Below are 25,281 nucleotides of genomic sequence, written 5' to 3'. Positions count from 1 at the left end.
GGAGCAGTGCTTTTCAGCGCTGCTAGATTTGGGCGCAGCCAGCGCCGCCATAGACTGTAATGGGAATCAGTCTATAGCGGCGCTCAGTGAGGAAGGTCGGCTCCGTCACAAGACGGAGCCGAAGTTGCTTAAAAAACACAATAATTCGGCCTCCAGCAATCGCTGGAAGCCGAATTATTTCATTCCCCCACTATCCATGTCGACCTGGAGGGGGAATAGTAATTAAAACGCCCCGGACTTGTGCAGAAGCAGGACCAGCCATTTAACAGCTGGATCCTGCGCCCAAGTCTACCAGCGCCGTATTCAAATGTACGCTGTCATTGCGCCTCATCTCTATTAGCTGCAAACTGATTAAGTAGCTCTTGTGTATAAAGATGTATGACCTATACTATTAACATGCAGCTCCATATTGAGCTCTCTTTCTGTATTCATAGTGGCCATCAGCAGAAACTGCACGGAGAATGGCTGGAGCCCCCACTCCCCTCCTTATCTGAAGGCCTGCTTCTTCAACAGCAGCACTGACACTGATGAAGAGGTATGTGAACACTGCAGAAATAGCAAGCTCTCAAAAACCATTTTATAATATGCCTGCATTCATTGATGTTACTGCTCTAGACTGGCTATTTCCATTCAGAAAAATCAAACTTGGAGAGAAAACTGGACACTGAGTTAGCAGGCTAATTTTCTACAAGAGCCGAACACAGCTGTTTACAGTCAAACTCTTAGCTATTCCCTTACCCTGACTCTTAGCTATTCCCTAACTCTCAGGCCCTCCTACTGTATCATAAATAAAAGAGACATCTGTCCCAATTACTACAATTCACCGAACAATACCGCCTCGACTGTAACGCTATATGCAGGCCACAACAAAGAGGACCTAAACTCTTCCACAGGAGAGAAGGAAAACAGAGAACACCACCCTGTGTGTATTTAGAGGTAACCGCCTGTCTAATTCTCCCTTATCTGGAAGTAATGAGCTACTGTAATTCGACCAAGCCAAATGGTTTCTCCAAAACCATTTTATCATATGCTTGCATTCATTGATTTTACTGCTCTAGACTGGCTGTTTTTTCCATTCAGAAAAATCGAACTTAGAGAGGAAAATGGACATAAAGCAGTGAAACTGAAAACTTTTCAAGAAATGTATATATATATATATATATATATATATATATATATATATATATATATATATATATATATATATACCAACATACCAACATATTCCATGGTGCTGTACAAAGTAAGAAACAATCACCAGGTATGTAATAATACAGACAATGGTATACAACAGTATACAAAATTAGTAACAAAATACAGAATCAATATAAAATACAGGATTGGTAATTACGGTGACAAAAGTAACATGATAAATAAAATGTGTAATAAATAGCAAAATACAAAATGAATAACAAATTCCAAGACACAAAAGGGTGAGCGAGCACTGCCCTTGCGAGCTTACAATCTAAAGGAATAGGCGGCCAGGCTGGAACAAGAAGTTGGGTAGTTTACAATAAACATACCCAGAGGCAGTGTGTTTTTAGGATATCTAGTAGGAGTGCAACTTGGACTTAGGTCAAAGAGAAATCGCCTAAGGTAGAGTGTATGCTTGTCAGAAAAAGTGAGTTTTAAAGGAGTGTTTAAAGATGTCAAATGTTGGAGAGTGAAGGATGTGTTGTGGAAGGGCATTCCAGAGGAAGGGTGAGGCACGGGTGAAATCTTGTATATGTGAATGCGAATAATTAATGATGTAGCCCCCATGCTGTGCTTTCGTTGTTGTACATTGCCCCCCGTGTTATTTGCCTAACAGTGTTACCTGTGTAGTAGTACCATTAGCTGTATCCCTATTACATTGGCCCTACCCTCAGTACACAATTAACAATGCCCCCAAGTGTGTTTTCACAATGGTGACCCAGTATATAATTAAAGGGAACCTGAACCGAGTAAAATACTAAAACCAAACACATGATGTACCTGAAAATGAATATTATATACTTACCTCACAGTCAGTTACTCTCAAAAGCTCATTTTCTTTTCAACGATCCCTTCTAGTTCTGACAAGATGTTGTCAGAACTGAAATGTATCAGTTGCTGTCAGCTATAGCTGAAAGGACAATTGATGTGCATGGTAGTGTCCATGTTTCCCTATGGCTCAAGGGATATTACTGGTTAACAGTGTGCTGACCCAGAAGCTGTTACAGTATCATTGCCATTTTTAAAATGGAGGATGGAGAATTCTATCGATCACAGTGGACAAACAGGACGCAGGAGAGGAGAAAGAGGTTGATGAGTACACGGGAGTTGAATATGATGTGTGCATGTTTATTTTGACTTTTAATTTTCAGTTCAGGTTTGTTTTAACCTTCCTGGCGGTAACCCCGGAGGTTTTCTCAGGCCCTGCTGGGCCGATTTGCTTAATTTTTTTTTGATGCACGCAGCTAGCACTTTGCTAGCTGTGTCAGCACACCAATCACCGCCGCCCCGCGCTCGATCTCCGCTATCCGTCGCGCCGCGCCCCCCCCCCCAGACTCCGTGCGCTGCCTGGCCAATCAGTGCCAGGCAGCACTGAGGGGTGGATCGGGACTCCCAATGACGTCACGATGTCGCTGACGTCGGTGACGTCATCCCGCCCGACGGGGGAAGCCCTCCAGAAAATACCATTCTTTGAACGGGATTTCCTGATCGGAGATCGCCGATGGCAATCGAAGCGGGTGGGGGGATGCTGCTGAGCAGCGGCTATCATGTAGCGAGCCCTGGGCTCGCTACATGATTTAAAAAAAAAAAAAAGAAGTAAACTTTGAGATAGGGTAACGGAGGGGTGTGACCTGATTGAGCACAAACACCTACAATTCAAAAAGAGTACAAAACGTTATTAATTACTTGTCAAAAATTGTAAAAACATGCAACATAAGACAACTCCCGCCAAAGACCACCATCCACATAAACCCACCCGCTCCCCCCAATCACCCAGATTCCCCCTAAAATTCTCGCTAAGATAGCTCAAGCATGCATATGGTACTGAACCAGTCTAGTAACTGCGCAGTTAGGATATGAACTAGGTCATAAGATGTAGGTAGTTTTGTGAATTCACAATGGACTCGGATTCACTGAGCCAATCCAGAAATTCCACTAGATTGATTTACGTATACTGCCCGCAGGCAGATAGTGAACTCAAAAAGGGATCCAAATATTGCATCAGCATATCAGAGCAAGAGGCATCTTCATCTCCCCCAATACTTGCAGCTCACCACAATAAATGTCCACATAGCAAATAGGATATGAAACAGCCAGTATGGTGTGTTAGAGCAGAAGCAGCGACTCAAGGATTATAGTGCAGCATGTGTCAAGCAGATCATGTCATAAAAGCCAGACTTAAATCTTGATAGACAGCCATTGGGTTGCAATGAGCACAAGTATGCAGTAAGCACATGTATGCAGTCAGCAGGCAGGCATTGAAGCACATGAATCAGCACATGAATCAGCAGTCCAGCCCATATCAGTAAGGCACAGCAGATGGTCACATCAAAACATCAGGTTCATGCAGAAGCAGCACATGTGTTGCTGCATGGCCAGGCTGTTAATGGAAAGCAATGTCTTTGCCCGTTGGGCTCTTACTGTGTCCTAAGAAGTTGATTCCGGATGGTTGATGGTGAGTATGGCTACTCAAGCAAGCAGGGGGAGACGGTGCTGAGATGAGGAGAGCTGGAGATGCATGGAAGCGGCAGGGAGAAGCGGACCCAGTGTGCCAATGGCGGAGGACAGCGTCCTCAATCGATTTCGCCGGCTCTTCCGGCTTCTTCAGGAGGCGTGTCCCTCCAGTCAGGGCGCCGCAGCTATGTGCAGGCCGCCGTCCAATCCGGCCACAGATGCGACACCCCCCGCCCCCACCCCAGGGCCAACGCGAGCGGGGAGCGGGGCAGGCAGACACGACGGGCGCGCCGAATAGCGCGCCCGGCGCGTCCGCCAAGCCCCCCCGCACGCAGGCCCAGGGGAAGGGGCGGGAGACGCCAGAAGGCAGCCGGATCCGACGGCGGCAGCACAAAAGCCGCGAGCACCCATCATATCCCATCAAATACACGGAGCGAATACTCCGGATACAGCATCTACCTATTCTAAAAATAGAAAAACATCAATACTTAGTACATAATGAGGCACAATGGCCAGCGTAATTTAATCATCAATATAGATAGTATATATAAAAACTCGCTAGATAATGAACAAATATATCACTCCCCTCTAGGTGGAAGGTGCGCAGAACGCACACCCACCTGCAAAAGGGGAGCATATCCCTGGCATTGCCAGAACCTTCCATCACAGTAATGTATTATAGCATAAAGTTGAGTGAGTGAGACACCCCAAAAGGAGGCCTCCCAACGTGCCCAGGGGAGACAGAGACCCGCCACGCAGACACAAGCAGCCATACCAATCAACCTTCACTAAAGTGGGAGAAACGGGACATAGCTTGTGTTTTCATTGAGACCGGGCGATCTAGTCGCTTCAAGGTCAAAAATCCATCGCGCCTCACGCTGTAACAATAGGCGATCCATATTCCCACCTCTCACAGCACTGTGGATCCTATCCAGGCCAACACAACGCAATTGCTGGAAATTGCCCCCATGGACGGACTTAAAGTGTCTCGCCACGGGGGTAAGATTGTTGAAATTTGTACTTTTAATACTTGTGATGTGCTGCGAAATATGCGACCGAAACTCATTTTTGGTCTTTCCCACATAGAAGGCCCCACAGGGGCAGATCAACAGGTACACCACAAGAGGAGTACTACAGTTTACATAATGTGGGTAATGCCATTCACGACCATCTGGTAGGCGAACAGATCTGCCCACCTGAATATATCTACATACTGAGCAGCCACCACAAGTGTATGTACCTGTAGCCTTGCAATGCCTCGTGCTAGCCTGGGGATCGACAAAGTGACTGTTAACCAAAAAATCCCGCAGAGATGGTGCCCTGCGGAATGAGAAGAGTGGGGTACTTGTTACAATCGTGCTTAATTTGGTGTCATTGAAAAGAATGTGCCAATGTTTCTCTAAAATTCTGGACACTTCCTGATGTTGTGCTGAGAATTTGGTACAGAATCTCGTAACCTCAGACTTGCCCCGAGCAGTATGTATATTACTCCTCAGCAGTACTGTTCGATTACTTGCGTCTGCTCTTTTGTATGCCTTTATAAGGGTCCTATCCTTATAACCTCTTTGTCTGAATCTGGATCTCAGCTGAACGGCCTCACTCCGAAACACATCATCTTCAGAACAATTACGTCGAACCCGTAGGTATTGTCCAGTAGGGATACCTTTAATGGTATGCCTTGGGTGAAAGCTCTCAGCTCTCAACAGTGCATTTGTAGCAGTTTCTTTTCTATATAGACATGTGGAGACGAGACCCTCAGCCGAGACCAGAATCAACAGATCCAAAAATGGGACTTCAACATGGCTCATATGCATCGTGAATCTGAGGTTCCATGTGTTCCTGTTAATCATCTCAACAAACTCAGACAAAAGATCTCCACCGCCCGTCCAGAAAGCCAAGATGTCGTCGATGTACCTGTGCCAGGCCAAGGCGTGACACAGATACATCGACAAGCCCTCGTCAGAAAATAGTTCTTGCTCCCACGCCCCCAGGTACAGGTTGGCATACGACGGAGCGCAAGTTGTGCCCATCGCAGCCCCCTGCACCTGGAGGTAGTGGGTGTCCTCAAATAAAAAGATATTATTTCTCAAAATGAAATCCAACAGGGTCAATAGAAACATGTTGTGGGCCGTGTTTTGTATACTTAGTTCACTAAGAAAAATTCTTACGGCCTCTACCCCAAGATCATGCGGTATGCATGAATATAGGGCCTCAACGTCCAAGGTCACAAGCAATACACCAGGGGGAAGCTGAAGATCCTCAAGAATTTGTAATAAATGAGAGGAATCACGGATATAAGATGGTAGTGTTTGAACATGCGATTGAAGATGTCGGTCCACATAAACGCTAGCGCGTTCAGTAAGAGAGCCCCGACCCGACACAATCGGGCGCCCCGGAGGTTTTCTTAAGTTTTTGTGAACTTTGGGAAGTGAATAAAATGTGGGTAAAATTGGATACGGTACTTTTAAAAATGTCACTGTATCTAAATCAATCACCATGCGAGATGAAGCGTCATCAATAATTGCGAACAGCTCCCTCTGGCAGCGTGCGGCCCTGGACGAAGGGACCCTCATATAACAGTTATGTTGATTGAGGATTTCCAGGCACATCTCTCTATACGATTCCACCTTCATAAGCACTATGTTACCTCCTTTGTCTGATGGCTTGATGACCCATCTCTTATTGGTCACCAAATCCATAAGTGTATTTCGTTCCAGCGGATTTAGATTATCCCTATCTGACTTGTGACCTTTCAATTTAGAAATGTCCCTTTCCACCACCTCAATGAAGGTCTTCAAATTGGGATACATAGAGAAAGGTGGAAATTTTTTAGAGGAATTACGTAATCCCACTTCATCCAGATTGGGGACGAAGTAGGATGCGACTGGGTCGGTCTCTTCAGGTTGAGACCCCGTCTCAGTATTATCATGTAGCTCATTCAAAATTTGGAGAGCAGCCAGGTCCTCATCTGACCACGGTTTTTCCCAGGTGTGCGAAGGAACCTTTCTCGATTTATCACCGTAAAGGGCCTGTAATAAAATGCGTCTCCCAAACAAATGCAAGTCTACTATGGTATCAAAAACGTTTATGTTGTGTGTGGGACAAAAACCCAAACCCTTTGACAATAGTGTTAGGTATGTCTGGGGAATAATTTCACCTGTCAAATTAATGACTTCCAGACCTGCATTTGAGGGGTTGGCTCCCTTACAGTCCGCATTAATCACCTTCCCGACCCCCGACCGTTGGCTAAAAAAGCCGAGGTTGAGGATGAGGAAGGTGAAACCCCATCTGAGTCCTCCTGGCATGATGAATCAGTATCCCTTTGGATGTTGTCTTTTTCTTTGTCCTTACTTTTCTTGCTACCTGTCTTGGGTGCAGTCTGTGCAATCTGTTTATGTCGCAAATTGTATTGCTTAGAATTATCAATACCAGAAGCAGAACTATCCGAAACAGGAACACTACTGCCAACAGACGAATCTGATTCCTCCGCTGGTTGAGGTTGCTTGGGATTTTCTCCCTTCGGAGGTTTGGGTTTAACTGGAGGTCGTCTCCTCGGGTTACTCCACCTGTAGGCGGAGCCAATTTTGTATGCCGTTCTATCGCGTAGGACCTTTTGGTCCCTGTGTACAACTAAATCCTTATTAAATTGGGTAGTGTGTTTGTCAAGTTCCTCACTACGGATTTTATATAAGGGTTCCTTTTCAAATGCTTTTAGAGAATCTGAGATCTTTTGGATCTCTTCTTCAATTGCCTTTAGGTCTTCTGTATCCAATTCATTCATCAAAGTTAAGCAAATTTTAGCACAACATTCAAAATTCCTCTCCCATCGTTTCTTGAAATCTTCAGTCAGATTTCGACGGTGGGGGAAAACCTGAAACCGTAGCCAGAGAGGAGCAAACTGATCATCCAAATATACTTTATTATATTTCAAATTCCACCATACTTTAGACTTTCTTTCATATAATTTAGTCAATTTCCTAAAGCCACCATTAATAAGCTGCTGTGCATCTCTCGTGCCCTGCGTCTGCGTGCATTCCCTCTCCACCCGGGCAAGGAGACTGTCCCACTGGAGCATCTCACAAGCTCACCTATCTATAACGCTTGTTGTAGAATCCCTGATCCTGTGGATAGAATTATCCCACGTAATGTGGGTATTAATCTCCCGGGGTACAAGAAAGCGTGATAAATTTGTAGTCATGCAGGTCCCCCAACTCCAAAGCTAAATAGAAGTAAACTTTGAGATAGGGTAACGGAGGGGTGTGACCTGATTGAGCACAAACACCTACAATTCAAAAAGAGTACAAAACGTTATTAATTACTTGTCAAAAATTGTAAAAACATGCAACATAAGACAACTCCCGCCAAAGACCACCATCCACATAAACCCACCCGCTCCCCCCAATCACCCAGATTCCCCCTAAAATTCTCGCTAAGATAGCTCAAGCATGCATATGGTACTGAACCAGTCTAGTAACTGCGCAGTTAGGATATGAACTAGGTCATAAGATGTAGGTAGTTTTGTGAATTCACAATGGACTCGGATCCACCGAGCCAATCCAGAAATTCCACTAGATTGATTTACGTATACTGCCTGCAGGCAGATAGTGAACTCAAAAAGGGATCCAAATATTGCATCAGCATATCAGAGCAAGAGGCATCTTCATCTCCCCCAATACTTGCAGCTCACCACAATAAATGTCCACATAGCAAATAGGATATGAAACAGCCAGTATGGTGTGTTAGAGCAGAAGCAGCGACTCAAGGATTATAGTGCAGCATGTGTTAAGCAGATCATGTCATAAAAGCCAGACTTAAATCTTGATAGACAGCCATTGGGTTGCAATGAGCACAAGTATGCAGTAAGCACATGTATGCAGTCAGCAGGCAGGCATTGAAGCACATGAATCAGCACATGAATCAGCAGTCCAGCCCATATCAGTAAGGCACAGCAGATGGTCACATCAAAACATCAGGTTCATGCAGAAGCAGCACATGTGTTGCTGCATGGCCAGGCTGTTAATGGAAAGCAATGTCTTTGCCCGTTGGGCTCTTACTGTGTCCTAAGAAGTTGATTCCGGATGGTTGATGGTGAGTATGGCTACTCAAGCAAGCAGGGGGAGACGGTGCTGAGATGAGGAGAGCTGGAGATGCATGGAAGCGGCAGGGAGAAGCGGACCCAGTGTGCTAATGGCGGAGGACAGCGTCCTCAATCGATTTCGCCGGCTCTTCCGGCTTCTTCAGGAGGCGTGTCCCTCCAGTCAGGGCGCCGCAGCTATGTGCAGGCCGCCGTCCAATCCGGCCACAGATGCGACACCCCCCGCCCCCACCCCAGGGCCAACGCGAGCGGGGGGGCGGGGCAGGCAGACACGACGGGCGCGCCGAATAGTGCGCCCGGCGCGTCCGCCAAGCCCCGCCCCCCCACACGCAGGCCCAGGGGAAGGGGCGGGAGACGCCAGAAGGCAGCCGGATCCGACGGCGGCAGCACAAAAGCCGCGAGCACCCATCATATCCCATCAAATACACGGAGCGAATGCTCCGGATACAGCATCTACCTATTCTAAAAATAGAAAAACATCAATACTTAGTACATAATGAGGCACAATGGCCAGCGTAATTTAATCATCAATGTAGATAGTATATATAAAAACTCGCTAGATAATGAACAAATATATCACTCCCCTCTAGGTGGAAGGTGCGCAGAACGCAAAAAAAAAAAAAAAAAGACTGCTGCGCTGCCTCCTGGTGGAATTTATTAGACCGCCAGGAGGGTTAAAGTGCATACAATGTAGGGCCATTGCTACTGGCCTCCTTACATATATTATAGAGTCACCCTAAATGTATTTTTGTATCCCTCTTAAAGAGACTCTGTAACAAAATGTTCAGCCTTATTTCTTCTATCCTTTAAGTTCCTATACCTGTTCTAATGTGGTCTGGATTACTGCAGCCTTGTCTAGTTGCACTGTCTCTGTAATATATCTAATCTTGTTGTCTTTGTCAAGCTTTGTCGACTCAGACAGGAATGCACTGCCTCTGCTGTGATAGGGAGAAGTTATGCACACCCCCACAACACCCCCTGCAGGCTCTGTGTTTGTGCTTTGTTTATATCCCTCACAGACAGGTCTCTGCTCTCAATTTCAGCTTGTCTAAGGGGGAGGGAGCTGCCCATACTGAGAAACTGTAAGAATCTCTGACTGGAGTGCAGAAAATTCACCATGTAATAAAAACTTGTAGTATACTCTAACGTGATATATATATATATATATATATATATATATATATATATATATATATGTATATATATATATTGTGAAGTTTAGAGGGGGTCGCAGCCAGCACGCAGTACACAGATGTATAAAACAAAGTCCGTTTATTGTGCAGTAGAAGAAAACAGCTTCAGTTCAGCAGTAATAAGTGGAAAATAACAGTTCAGCTTACTTCAGCTTGGTAATATAAAGTCCAGCAGGATCAAACAAAGTTCAGTTTTCATCAGGCCAATACCATACAAACAACAGAGCAGGGTATGGTTTGGCTTCCATCAAATACTCCAATATTCCTTGTCAGGAGATTCCACAGCATACATGCTACTCCTTCAACACCTCTCCTCACACTGCTTGTGAGGCTCCTTCTTAAGCATAAATTTGCATCTCATCAATACCAAATTAGTGAGGCTCTCAGCCCCACTGACAACCAGGTGTGTACCTAGGTGGGATGGGAAGGCCCGCCCTTCCTTCCCTCCCATCCCAGGAGTCCGTCCCTGAAAAGAAAAAACCAAGCAGCAACTGCTTGCTGCTAAAATCCGGACTCCCTTCCTAGGACCACACAGGGTTTTAAAGTGACCATAGTCCAAATACCGGGGAAATGTACCTCCCATCTACTACCCAGCCCCGATGGCCCCTACATATCCCCCCCCTCTGCCTCAACCCCGAGGCGGTGGAGGCACATAGACCCACTAAACAGTGGACTCGGGAAAGGGCATCAGCGTTCTGGTGCACTTTACCCGGCCTATGTTCCACCACATAGTTGAACTCCTGGAGAGAGAGAAACCACCGGGACACTCTTGCATTCGTTCCTTTGTTCCTTTTCATCCACGCTAGCGGGGCATGGTCAGAGATCAACCTGAACTTCCTACCCAATAAATAGTAGCGCAGGGAGTCCAGGGCCCATTTTATGGCCAAGCATTCCCTCTCCACTACCGCATAGTTTCTCTCAGCGGCCGTCAGTTTCCGACTGAGAAAAACTATGGGATGTTCTTCTCCATCAATCACCTGTGACAGAACCGCCCCCAACCCAACATCTGAGGCATCTGTCTGCACTACGAATTCTCGAGTGAAATCGGGGGCTACCAGGACAGGGTGACTACACAATGCCGATTTCAGCTCCAAAAACGCTTTTTCTGTCTCTGCCGTCCACTGTATCATCACTGACTTCCGGCCCTTGGTCAAGTCAGTCAAGGGAGCTGCTAGGGTAGAAAAATTGGGAATGAACCGTCTGTAGTAGCCCACTATCCCCAAGAAAGCTCGAACCTGTTTCTTACTGATGGGGCGGGGCCATTCCTGGATTGCCTCAATTTTGTTAATTTGGGGTTTTACCAACCCCCTTCCGACAATGTACCCCAAGTATTTTGCTTCCTCCATACCTAGGGCACATTTCTCAGGGTTCACTGTAAAACCCGCCTTCCTTAACGCATCCAGGACTGCTTGAACCTTGGGAAGGTGAGACTCCCAGTCTGAACTGAAGATTACGATGTCGTCTAAATAGACCGACGCGTATCTTTGGTGTGGACGCAACATTCTGTCCATAACTCTCTGAAATGTGGCCGGGGCGGTCTGTAACCCAAACGGCATTCTTTTGTACTGAAAGTGGCCCTCAGGTGTAGAAAATGCCGTTTTCTCTCTGGCTTCTTTGGCCAAGGGTATTTGCCAATATCCTTTGGTCAGGTCTAACGTGGTGATGTAGCGGGCTGGGCCTAACCTCTCTATCAGTTCATCCATACGGGGCATGGGATAACCATCAAATTTGGAAATTTCATTTAATTTCCGAAAATCGTTACAGAATCGCAGCGTTCCGTTTGGCTTGGGTACCAACACAATCGGGCTTGACCATTCACTCTGCGATTCTTCAATGACGTCCAATTCTAACATGCGTTTTACTTCCTCTGACACCGCCTTTCTGCGGGCCTCCGGGATGCGATAGGGCCTGACAAACACTTTAGCCCGGGGCTCAGTAATAATGTTGTGCTCAACCATCCCCGTGAGTCCAGGCAAATCCGAAAATATCCCCTTGTTTCTCTGAAGAAACTCTTTTACTTGTTGTACCTGGGATTTGGACAGAGTGGGGGCTATTTTCACATCCTCAATGCTTATTTGGGGTACAACACTCACACCCACCCTAACCGGAGCGGTCTCTCTCTCTTTCCAGGGCTTTAACAAATTGACGTGATATAGTTGATAGGGTTTCCGTCTCCCTGGCTGATGTACCTTATAATTCACTTCCCCCACTTTTTCAACGATCTCGAAGGGACCGTGCCACCTGGCCAAGAATTTACTCTCCACGGTTGGGATCAATACTGCCACTCTATCCCCCACCTGGAACTGCCTGATTTTCGCGGAGCGGTTGTATACCCGACTCTGCGCTTCTTGGGCTGCCAGTAAATGTTCCTTGACAAGGGGCATCACCTTGGCAATGCGTTCTTGCAACTGGGAAACGTGTTCCACCACACTTTTGTGGGGACTGGACTCACTTTCCCAGGTTTCTTTTACCAAGTCAAGCAACCCTCGAGGTCTGCGCCCATATACCAGTTCAAATGGTGAAAAACCTGTGGAGGCTTGAGGTACCTCCCGAACAGCAAACATCACCGCAGGCAATAAACAATCCCAATCTTTTCCGTCCCTTTGAACCACTCTTTTTAACATCATTTTCAAAGTCTTATTAAACCGTTCAACCAGGCCATCGGTCTGAGGGTGATAAACAGAGGTTCTCATCTGCTTAATCTGGAACAGTTTACATACATCAGCCATCACTTTAGACATAAACGGGGTTCCTTGGTCCGTAAGAATTTCCTTAGGAAAACCTGTCCGAGTGAACATATTAAACAATTCTCGGGCGATAGCTTTGGACGTAGGTTTTCTTAACGGAAAGGCTTCCGGGTAGCGAGTGGCATAGTCGAGTATGACAAGGATATATTGGTGCCCCCTGGCAGACTTTACCAGTGGCCCCACTATATCCATGGCAATGCGCTCGAATGGCACCTCGATTATTGGCAAGGGCACCAAAGGGCTTCGAAAATGGGACACTGGCGCGGTTAACTGACAGGTGGGGCAAGAAGCGCAGTAATTCTTTACTTCGGCCTTTAACCCAGGCCAGTAAAACCTGTCAGTTATCCGCGCCTCCGTTTTCTCGGCACCCAGGTGACCTCCCAATGCTTCATTGTGAGCTAAGTCTAGTACCATCCTCCGAAACTCCTGAGGCACTAGCAGCTGCTCAACAACCTCTTCTCTGACCTTTGCAACCCGATATAACATATCCCCATGAACTGAAAAATGAGGAAATCTCTCCTCTGCCCCAGGTTCCTGGGGAACTCCATTTACCACAGATACCTGTTCTCTAGCATGGGATAAGGTTGGATCCCGCATCTGTGCAGTGATAAAAATCCCTTTTGACACATCCAGGTCAGGGAGCATAGATTGGGGGGAAGATTCCTCATCATCCTCGCCCAACATAACTTGTAATGGGGAATCATCCCCCCCCTCAGTAACCTGCTCAGGGTCCCGACAAGGAGGGTCAGTCCCATTTTCATCCATTGGCAACATTACATCATCATTATGCAATAATACATGATCATTTGGCAACACATTTTCTGCAACATTTGTATCCAGACTTGGTGCATCAAGTTCTCTGGTAGGGGGAGGAGGGGCTAAGTTATTATCAGAGTCCTTAAATAACTTCCCTTTGACATTCTCCCATAGTACCCAAAACAGTGGAAAGTCTCGACCCAATATAACTTGACACATTAGGTTTCTTACCACTCCGACGTCGTGAGTGATTGTCCCACAGTCAGTTGAAATCGACACTGGCACCACAGGATAGGTCTTTGTGTCTCCATGGATACACACCACCTTAAGCGGCTTTAGCACAGTGTCAATTGTTCCAATCAGGTCAGCGTGCACCATGGTTACCATACTGCCTGAGTCCAGCAAGGCTTTAGCAGGTACCTGGTTCACACTAACGGGACACACAAAGCTCTCCTGGCACTCTGCCAGGCATACCTCCTGGGCAACAAAGGACACCCTCTGTAGCACGTCACACTGCATGGGTTCCTCCTGCAGTGGACACTGGGTTCTGGTATGGCCCCAAGCAGAACATCTCCAACACTGGATCGCACCTCCCTTCCGAGGTGTCGCCATAGCAGGTGGCAACCCCGGAGCGGCTTTTGGGAATACTTCCCTATTTCTGGTGATGCTGGTTGCGGGGTTCCGTGAAGCACCCTTTCCAGAAACAGGGAACCTTGCAACACGGGGTAAGATGGGGCCCGCCTGGCCCTTTGGAGAGAGTAGATCCTCCACTACGGTATATCTCTCCACCAACTCCACCAGCTGCTCCGCTTTTTTGGGGTCCGCATGACTGACCCATCGCTGTAGTCCCACCGGCAGGGCACGCAGAAAACGATCCAGCACGAATCGCTCCACCATCTCAGGCCCGGTCAGTACCTCTGGTTGCAGCCACTTTGTCGCCAGTTGGATGAGGTCATACATCTGCGATCTGGCTGGATGATCCATCCGGTATTGCCAGCTGTACACCCTCTGTGCCCGGACCGCTGTTGTTACACCTAGTCGGGCCAGGATCTCTGCCTGTAGTCGATCATAGTCGAGGGCGTCTGCAGAGTTGAGATCGTAGTAGGCCTTCTGGGGTTCTCCCGTCAGGAACGGTGCAAGGATACCAGCCCATTTGTCTTTCGGCCATCCTTCCCGCTCTGCTGTCCTTTCGAACGTTTTCAGAAAGGCTTCCACATCATCTGTGGGGGTTAGTTTCTGCAGAAAGTGGCTGGCTCTCACCATCGCCTGGTTGCTAGGGGCAGCTCCTGCTGTCTCTCTCCCCTGGGCCAGCTTCTGCACCGCCTCAAGCAGGATTTTGGCTTGCGCCTCTGAGGCCTCTCGCAGGGCTTCCGTGGCTTGCTGTTGAGTCACCATACTCGCCTGCTGAGACACCATACTCTGCTGTAGCTGCACAGTTGCTAAGGCCATTTGTTTCAGCAATTCCTCCATCATGCATACAAGGAGACTGGCCCTTTAAATGTCACTTTTTAAACGGAACTTTTTCTTTTCCTGCAGTGCTGCGCTGCCCGCATCCGAGCACCAGTTGTGAAGTTTAGAGGGGGTCGCAGCCAGCACGCAGTACACAGATGTATAAAACAAAGTCCGTTTATTGTGCAGTAGAAGAAAACAGCTTCAGTTCAGCAGTAATAAGTGGAAAATAACAGTTCAGCTTACTTCAGCTTGGTAATATAAAGTCCAGCAGGATCAAACAAAGTTCAGTTTTCATCAGGCCAATACCATACAAACAACAGAGCAGGGTATGGTTTGGCTTCCATCAAATACTCCAATATTCCTTGTCAGGAGATTCCACAGCATACATGCTACTCCTTCAACACCTCTCCTCACACTGCTTGTGAGGCTCCTTCTTAAGCATAAATTTGCATCTCATCAATACCAAATTAGTGAGGCTCTCAGCCCCACTGACAACCAGGTGTGTACCTAGGTGGGATGGGAAGGCCCGCCCTTCCTTCCCTCCCATCCCAGGAGTCCGTCCCTGAAAAGAAAAAACCAAGCAGCAACTGCTTGCTGCTAAAATCCGGACTCCCTTCCTAGGACCACACAGGGTTTTAAAGTGACCATAGTCCAAATACCGGGGAAATGTACCTCCCATATACTACCCAGCCCCGATGGCCCCTACAATATATATACATACATCACTTCCTGGTTAGCGCCCATGTTTTTTGTTTGTAAACACTGCCTAAAGCTGGCGATTAAAAGCCAGGATCACTGCAGGGAACGGTGGAAGCGGCGAAAGGGGATCCAGGAGATCACAGTGACTCGATTGGTATTGTTTTTGGTATTGTTTTTTATTGTACAAATTGGACAGTACAGATTCTCTTTAATACCTTATTAGGTAATGTAGCCTCCCCCCATATCTCTCACTGTCGTGGTGTTCAGGTTTTAAGATCGCATGCATTTGGTTTTTTTTCTTTGGAGGGGGAGGGGGGGGGAGGGTTTTTGGCTGTGTTTGCTTTTTCAAGAAGGCGATAGCCTGCATTTGATACTGGGACCCCCACTTCTCAGAAAATCTCAATGGTGATTAAGGTTAAGCTCTATAGTATTGTACTTTTTACGTACAATGCTGTGGGTGCAATATATTCAAGGCTGCTTTTAGGCTCAGTTTGGAGGAAGGGGATAGTGCGGGAGCGGTCAGCCTGGAGGAAGCCCCAGATATATTTACATTTTCTCTCCCTCACCATCTCAAGTACGCTTTAATCTAGGGTTTGTTGGTTCCTCCGATCTGGTTTGTTCTGCGAAAGGGACCAATTTTAACTGCAATGTGAACCCGGCCTCTCTCTTGCTTTGTTATGGGAAACATGGTTTGTACTGAGGCCTCATAGAAAACATGTGCTCTACTGTTCCTCACTTTATCCCCATTAGCTGGGTAAGAACAGGACAATTAGTAAACCACCCTTCTCAAGGTCTCACAGAAAGGAGCATAGCTCAGACTTTCAAACAGTAAAAGCAGAATGTTGGGAATCCAGACCAGTAGAAAATGTCTAACCATAGTCATGTGCGCAGCAGGGCAGCTAAATGACTAGCCCTCCCACCTTGCAGAGCTAGACCCAGGTCTAAATTCTAGCCAGTACACTGTCTACAAGGAGTTTGTATGTCTCCCCATGCTCCTATGGGTTTCCTCCCCAAAAAACATGGTGGCGGGTGAACTGGCATAACAACTGAAGTGAGAGGTATATGGAGGCTGCCATATATATTTCCTTTTAATCAATACCAGTGGCCTGACTATCCTGCTGATCCTTTGCTTCCAATGCTTTTAGCCATAGACCCTGAACAAGCATGCAGCATATCAGGTGTTTCTGACATTGTCAGATCTGACAAAATTAGCTGCATGCTTGTTTCTGATGTGATTTAGACACTATTGCAGCAAAATAGACCAGCAGGGCAACTGGTATTGCTTAACTGCATGACGACCGCGTCACGCTGTAGGGCGTGGCCGCGGCAGCAGCCACAGGACCGCCTAACGCCGATCGGTGTTAGGTCCTTGGTGCTCGCAGTACAGGAAATCACGCGCACGCTGCGCGCTCATCTCCTGCTTGGTAGTCTCCCAGCGGCGATCGCAGAAGCCTATGAGAGCCGATCGCCATGATTGGCTGGCTGCGGGGAGGAAGGGAGGGAGGAAAAAAAAATAGTAACTTTTATTTAAAAAATAAACATAAAAATATTTATTAAAAAATAAATAAATAAATAAACACAGGGGGAGCGATCAGACCCCACCAACAGAGCGCTCTGTTGGTGCGGAGAAAAAGGGGGGGGGGGGACTTGTGTGCTGTGTTGTACGGCCCTGCAGCTTGCTCTTAAAGCTGCAGTGGCCTATTTAAAAAAAATGGCCTGGTCTTTAGTGGGGTTTAACACTGTGGTTAAAAAGACTTAAAAATGCCAGCCTCCTTATACCTCTCACTTTAGTTGTCCTTTAACTCCAAGCTGGCTCTAGATTGTTAGGGATATAGACAATGACTATGCTAGGAATATTAGATTGCAAGCTCCTTTGAGACACCGTAACAAGTATAAGGCCTGGAACCCACTACAAAATGCTACCACTAATCGCAATCGCGAGCATTTTTAATGAGCGGTTTGTAAGCGATTTCATGAGCGACTGCTGATGATTTTGGTAGCATTTTTATAAAGTGTCAGTTTTTTGCCGTCGATTGTGTAGCGATTAGCGTTTTTAAATCTGATTGGTCCTCAATTCATTTTACATATTTTACAGTGTGCAGTAATGTAAAAACGCTAGCAAAATCGCTCTGTGTAGGTTTTGACGAGCGATTATGCCATCGTTTATATACTTTACATTGCAGAAATGCTAACGCTAATTGCTAAAAATTCTGCATGTCCTGCGTTTGCGACTTTGGTAATCGCAATCGCTCCAATGGAATTTGGTCCATCCATTAACATTAGCTGAGCGTTAAGGGAAATCGCAAGCATTTTGAATCGCTCCCTAAACTCTCAAAAACTCGCTCTAGTGGGTTTGAGCCCTTAGTCAGTGTACAAGGCAGAAAAACCGAAGCACTCTTACAAGAGGCTTCAGTCTTTCTGCACGTAAAATCTTCTGCATCCCCCTTGTGCTTCCGGTTAGCGAGAAGCACAAGAAGGGAAAAAAAACTCAAGGTGGCCATCTTGTGGCCAAATAGTAAAACACATCTACATATTTTTACATTACAATTTACACATATAATAACATTAAAAATTAACTGTTTATTTCCCACACTAAAATATTACCCAAATAAAATGTTTAATGAAAAAAAAAATTACAATTAAAAAAAAAAAAAGACATAAATAGTTACCGAAGGGTCTGAACTTTTTAAATAAGCATGTGAAGGGGGTATCCTACGAACATTTTTTAAATTATAAGCTTGTAAATAGTGATGGACGCAAAATGGAAAAAATGCACCTTTATTTCCAAATAAAATATTGGCGCCATACATTGTGATAGGGACAAAATTTAAATGGTGTCATAACCGAGACAAACGGGCAAATAAAATACATAGGTTTTAATTATGGTAGCCTGGATTATTTTAAAGCTATAATGGCCGAAAACTGAGAAATAATGAATTTTTTCCATTTGTTTCTTATTAATCCTGTTAAAATGTATTTATAAAAAATATTTCTTAGCAAAATGTACCACCCAAAGAAAGCCTAATTAGTGGCGGAAAAAAACAAGATATAAATCAATAAATTGTGATAAGTAGTGATAAAGTTATTAGCAAATGAATGGGAGGTGAAAATTGCTCTGATGCATAAGGTGAAAAATCCCTGCGGGCTGAAATGGTTAAAGAAGCACATGTTGCTAAGGAAGCGGCGCGCGTAACAAAATAAGGCACACTAGGCTGCAAGGCGCGAGTGTAGCCTCCATAGCGGCCGCTAATTGTTTTTTAATGAGCGCTGCTTCAGCGCTCATTATCCTGGTTGATGGATCAACCCCATTGAAAGGTGGAAACAGTAAATTCGGGCGCCTGAGGCAAGTGGACAAAAAGGGCGCCGCCATTCACTCCCATAATAAATATCGTTTAATAGGCGCCCGACAGGAAAAAAGGGCGCCGGAGAAAAATAACGTTTTATAAGCGGCGCCCGGAGACTTTTACTGTTTTATAACTGCTTCTCATGATTACACATTACTTTATGATTTATAATTTTTTAAACATTATTTTTAAACAAAAAACAGTACAATCTTTTTTAAAACATTATTTTTAAACGAAAAACAGCACAATATTTTTTTCAAACGTTATTAATGCTTATCACAGGGGGGTCTTAGGTTTAGGCACCACCAGGGGGGTCTTAGGGTTAGGCACCACCAGGGGGGTCTTAGGGTTAGGCACCACCAGGGGGGTCTAGGGGTTAGGGGAAGGTACAGGGAGGGTTCTGTATGAGAGTAGGGTTAGGTATAGCGTTAGTAAAATTTTTATTAATCTTTTATAAAACGTTATTATACATTTCACTTTTTAAACAGGGAAGATTAACGTTTTTACAATTGCCGATTTCATACACATTATTTAATGATCTATAACTTTATAAAACATTATTTTTATATGAAATATAGCACAATTTTTTTTTAAACGCTATTCATGCTTATCGTTTAAAACCGTGCGCCCTTTTCTCCCGATGCCCTTTTTTAACGTATGCTTGAAAGGTACTGTGGAAGATGTCAGCTCTGTGTAAATCCATACATATAAGAGATACATAGACATATAAAGATAAATACATCCTTTATATGACTTTAGCTTACTTATACACTTTGCAAAGTTCATCTTAGTTCTTTTAGTTGTTTACAGCATCCTTAACTGAAGAAATATTGCGTGGAAATGGTATGATCCCGACAGCGGTAGGGGGTAATTTATCATTATCAGCTCTCTCAGCTGCCTGTCAATAAAAGTGGCACATATTACAGAACCTGCATCATTACACCAGCCTCATAATATGAGCTGCATATGCTTCTCTCAATATGTGGGGATTCACAGTGTTCCAGGCATTGCTATGGAAACTCTCCATTTCCTGCTTTATTTATACTCATAATCCTCAGGAGCCCATGTCCTAGGAAAAGGCAATAAAATAGTTCTGATTCATAAAGTAGACATGAGCAAACCCATTCATTCTAGATAATTCCCCATTCTGCTGGTAATCTTTCCAATTGACTGGACTGATCCTGTCTCTGGCCAGATTTTGTTAGACAGGCCAGTTTTTTTCTTTTAGCTTTATTATTAAAGCCCTGTTAAACTTCAGTCTCCCACGCTTTCCAAGAGGTGGTGCAGTACTTCTGAACCATGAAATGCGCTTCAGCCTCGCTAAGAGTTGTCAATCAAGCCACAATGTCTATTCTCAGCCCAGGATGTTTAATCTGTCTACATCCTAGTGTTTTACTTAAAGGATACCCGAACTGACATGTGACATGATGAGATAGACATGGGTATGTACAGTGCCTAGCACACAAACAACTATGCTGTGTTCCTTTTTTTCTTTCTCTGCCTGAAAGAGTTAAATATCAGGTATGTAAGTGGCTGACTCAGTCCTGACTCAGACAGGAAGTGACTACAGTGTGACCCTCATTGATAAGAAATTCCAACTATAAAAACACATTCCTAGCAGAAAATGGCTTCTGAGAGCAAGGGCGAGGTAAAAAGGGGACTTTCTTATCAGTGAGGGTCACACTGTAGTCACTTCCTGTCTGAGTCAGCCACTTACATATCTGATATTTAACTCTTTCAGGCAGAGAAAGAAAAAAAGGAACACAGCATAATTATTTGTGTGCTTGGCACTGTACACACACATGTCTATCTCATCATGTCACATGTCACTTCAGGTATCCTTTAAAGCACACCTGATCCGAGGCAAAGTTACATAAGGTAAGCACAGATTTATATTCATGCAGGATCCACATACCTCTGTTCATTGTCCGTTCCTCTCCCTATTCCCCTTGGTCCCCATAATCATTCCTTGAAAAATGTTACTTTTTTGATGAAGTCAATTTTTTTTACCACCCTCACACTCCCATCCATGGGAGCGGGATCAGGAGGTGCGTGGACCAGGCCACGCATCCGAATGAAAGAGGGGCACTGCAAGGGACTTTTAGATTTTAGTTCTGGCATACTTTAAAGGAATCCTGAGCAGTAGATGAAAATGAAATCAGTACTTACCTGGGGCTTCCTCCAGTCCACTGTAGGCTGTGAGGTCCCCCAGCGTCCTCCTGTCTCCTCTCCCAGTCCTGCTGGTGACTTCATTACCGGAGACACCCGGGCTGAGTGTCGGCCCAACACTTCCTGACCGGTGACGCTCCGCGTTATCACGCCGGCCACTACGTCTCATCACCGTTGCTGGCGTGACACTCCTGCGCATGCGGGATTCTGAGTTAGAAAATCGCACATGCGCAGGACTGTCACGCCAGCCGCCGTGATGACCCGTAACAGGCGGCATGATGATGCGGAGTGTCGCCGGTCAGGAAGTGTTGGGCCAACACTCGGCCTTGCCGGTAATGAAGTTGCCAGCAGGACCGGGAGAGGGAGCCAGGAGGATGCTGGGGGACCTCGCAGCCTACGGTGGGCTGGAGGAAGCCCAACGTAAGTACCAATTTTATTTTTATCTACTGCTCAGGGTCCCTTTAATGCATTTTGTCATTGAGCAGAGACAATGAAACAGTAAAGACATAAAGCATAGATTTAAAAATAAAATAAAACTGTGGGATATCTAGAAATGGTCATTTTTAAGAGACGGAAGATAGATACAATTATTTATCTTATCAGTTCATTTTCACCTTATCATAATTCTCATCCCTTCTTATTTTTAGTACAGATGCAGGACTTTTTCATTAGGTAGGTAATAAAAGGTTTGCGAAGAAAGAAGGGGGGGGGGGGGTAGTGTTTGGTTGGTTGGTTGGGAATGGCCAGAGAGTGGATTGTCAGGGCTTGATTCACTAAAGCATGCAAAGTGTCAGCACGCCAGTGAAAAGTCACTTTTCACATGCTAACATGCTTTGCACGCGCTAACTAGGATGCTAAGTAGTTAGCACGTGCAAACTACTTAGCACCGTAGTTTGCATGTGCAAAGCCTGTTAGCCCCGTAGTTTGCATGTGCAAAGCTTTTAGGCATGATAACTGAGTTATCACGCTTTTGTGAATCAAGCCCCTAGGGTATACAGAAGATAATAGTTTACATTGTAAGGAATATGTCAGGTGTTAGGGTTGATAGGGGATGGACACAATAAATAAATTGACTGGTAGTCTTTTGCTTTAGGCTTAAATTGTTACCTTTTGCATAACAATAGACCCTGCAAGGGATGCAGCCACAAGGAGGCCCAGAAGCCACAGGGGGTCCTGTCCTGAGAGACAACTAAGGGCAAGGAGAGAAAAAACGCTCTGCTCTTTGCACAATTGTTCTAATGACTGCATCTGCTCAGCCACTGATAACGAATCATACAAAGTTTTGTAGACAAAGATTTGTAGACAGTCCTTATTCAGTGTGCAGGGGGAGGGGGCGCCATCCAAAGTTTTGCAGGTGGGTCCAGTGACTTCTAGTTACGCCCCTGACTAGCGTGCTGACCATTCCATATGATTCACAAACGTGAACAATGTACTGCTACAAGGGGGAAGACTAACAATGAGAGGGCTATTATTATTTAGTATTTATATCCCTCACATCTTCTGGAGCATTGTACAGAGTATGTAGTCTGAATTATATTATGGTGTGTTTTATCAGTATCAATTAGAGATGGAATTTGCAGGGTCGTAGGTCTGCCAGCAGTAAACTTCCATCCCTCAATGAACTCTGACCTGAAGCCAGCTGGTGAGTAATGTTCTCAAACCTTCATGCACAGACACCGGCTTGTGAAACAGTCACCTGCGGTGAGCTCTGTGAGAATATATGTGATGATGATGATGATATGTACGGTAATATGCAGAACATAGAAGACTATTTTTCATTTTGTGTCATGTGTAGGGCTGAAGGAAGCTGCTACTTTGAGTTTCTGTATTCAGTTCCTCTGGAAGTTGGACACTGCTAATTGCATCTCTCCAGTAGGCCAGAATAGTACATTTGCATCTGAAGGTGAACGCTTGTGAACAGTAGAGCAGGACCTGCTAATGGGATTGCCTGTATGTCAATGACACTACATTTGCATTCAGTTCCTCTGGATGCAGGTAATTAGGTAACGACCCTCTATTCTGTCCTGGATCTTGCATTGCTTTGAACTTTGTGTATATGTAAACAAGCCACTATACAATCCAGCCTAAATGAGTCTGGACAGTTGGAAGCTAACACAGGAACGTTTGAAGTTTACATATGACAGCCTGCTGAAAGTGTTTTGAAATCTCTGAAAGATCAAAAGTGGGACAGGAAAAACCTTTGAAGTTTGCATATCGCAGGATATGACAAGCATTCTGTGCAAACCTTCCGAGGCAGGTTGGACTTGTACCCCCAGGCCCCAAATGGGCCTATAAGTACCCGCACAGGTCCTTCACAACTTGTAGCTCCTCGGAGATAGCAAAGACGCTAGAGCTGCCCCGGCTACTGGTTGGAAGCTGCGTTCTCCCGCAAACAACATTCTGTATACGCTGGTAACGTTTATTTCCTTTTAAGCAAACTGTCTTCTTGTGTATCTTTGTAACTTTTATTTTGTAACTTTTACTTTGTTTTTGTAAATCTTTTGTATATTATACAATAAGTGTGACTTCTGCTGTACTAAGCTAACGCTGATAGCCTAGAAGAGACTGCATTGTAACTTGCGTTACAAAGTTAGTGCCTGACTGTGCCTGCTTCGATCTGGTCAAACCCGCAGTCGGGAACCGTATCTGCAGGCTTGCCGCGGGGCCGGTTCCTGACAAGCTCCATCCCTACTGGACAGTTGACTTCAGGTCAGAGGTCATGCTAGGCATTATGGGATGGAAGCAAACCTATGGTGCTGCAATGTCATCCCTTGTATCAATGTGAAAAATGAAGGAAAAAATGAAATAAATGAACCAAGAACTGAAAAACAGGTTAGGGGGAAGGTCTGACGAGAACAATATTAAATACAATAGACATATTAACCTTTTCGGGACCGGCCACCTACCCCCCCTTAAGGACCAGGCATTTTGCGCGGGAAGGGGGTGCGCACGTTTGGGGGGGTCAGGCGGCCGGATCCCGTGTGTGGCTGCCTGGCATTGTGTCCCTCCTTGGTGGCCTGGGCCCCCCCTTCTGCCAGCAGCCTTCACTTACCTTCCAGGCTCCAGCGATGAGCCGCATGGGACCCTCTTCTCCGGCCGGCATCTCCGTTCTGTCTGACGAGCAGTTCCGGGTCGCAGCTTGATGACGTCATCAAGCCGGGACCCGGCGCTGACGTCAGATGAAGCGGAGATGCCGGCCAGAGCGGAGGGGGGCGCCGATCGTCGCTGGAACGGCAGGGAGGTGAGTGGATCCTCTTCTTTCTCCCCCTGCCGCCGCAGCTGTCAAACAGATCACTACGATCCGACGGCGATCGTAGTGATCGTGTGATCAGCAGCCATACGCGATGGCTGCTGATCACTCGGGGGAGATGTCGGCTGTCATATGACAGCTTAATCTCCCTCTCCGGGTGCGCACGATCGCGTCGGGAGCGGAAATTGCGGGCCGGCGTAGATCCTACGCCGCATCAGGCTAGAACAGCCACAAGTGCGGCGTAGGATCTCATGCACATGGTCCCGAAAAGGTTAAAGTTGTTCAAAGAGTGGGAGGGGATTGCATTGGCTTAGGCTACACTGATGTGTCCATAAAGATCAGTGGTTGCCATGGATAATGCAAGAGAACATATGCACACATGAATTTAACAAAAAGGCAGCAATCTATTGTGAATGTATACAAATGTATCACACCTGTGAATGGGTTAACTCAGGTGATAATAGCAATCTTGAAAATAAATCATCCAGAAAAATAATGAGAAATTCAAATACTCATTAAGACCAAAATAGGATAATGATTTAAGCTCAAAGATGTATCTTATTACTGACTGGAAAAGCAACTGTAAGTATAGGAAATACAATTTAAACTCACACTGACAATTTTTTAGTTTTTTTAGTAGAGAAATGCATCTTCCTCCTTATTTGTTTAGTTGACGCAGACTGTTCGTCACCATATGCACTTTTGCACACCAGAGTTGTCTGTCAGTCACTGCTTCTTTCAGCTGTTGCATAGGCATGTTCATAGCTTCACCTAAGCTGTCTATCCACCTTAGCCTCTGTCATTATCTTCTTATTCTGCAGTTATAATAATAGTTATTTTTTAGTTATAGTTTCAACATTTCTAGTTTCTCTGGCCTTATTTCTGTAAGTATTGACTGGTTGGATTGAATAGAGAAATGCATATATTT

General features: G+C 45.6%; 1 protein-coding gene across 2 annotated transcripts in view; it reads left to right on the top strand.

Moving 5' to 3' along the window:
• LOC137542281 (vasoactive intestinal polypeptide receptor-like) overlaps window positions 1–25,281 on the top strand; it is a 188,147-nt gene that overhangs the window by 56,695 nt on the left and 106,171 nt on the right. For both annotated transcript variants that reach the window (XM_068264077.1, XM_068264078.1), the window contains one exon: window positions 435–535. In XM_068264077.1, coding sequence (XP_068120178.1) covers window positions 435–535 — 101 coding nt within the window. The remainder of the gene's footprint in view (window positions 1–434; window positions 536–25,281) is intronic.

The sequence above is a fragment of the Hyperolius riggenbachi genome, chromosome 12, assembly GCF_040937935.1.
Source record: "Hyperolius riggenbachi isolate aHypRig1 chromosome 12, aHypRig1.pri, whole genome shotgun sequence".
Taxonomy (NCBI): Eukaryota; Metazoa; Chordata; class Amphibia; order Anura; family Hyperoliidae; genus Hyperolius; species Hyperolius riggenbachi.
The sequence above is the reverse complement of the archived record's forward strand: the minus strand, read 5'-3'. Positions and strand labels throughout refer to the sequence as shown.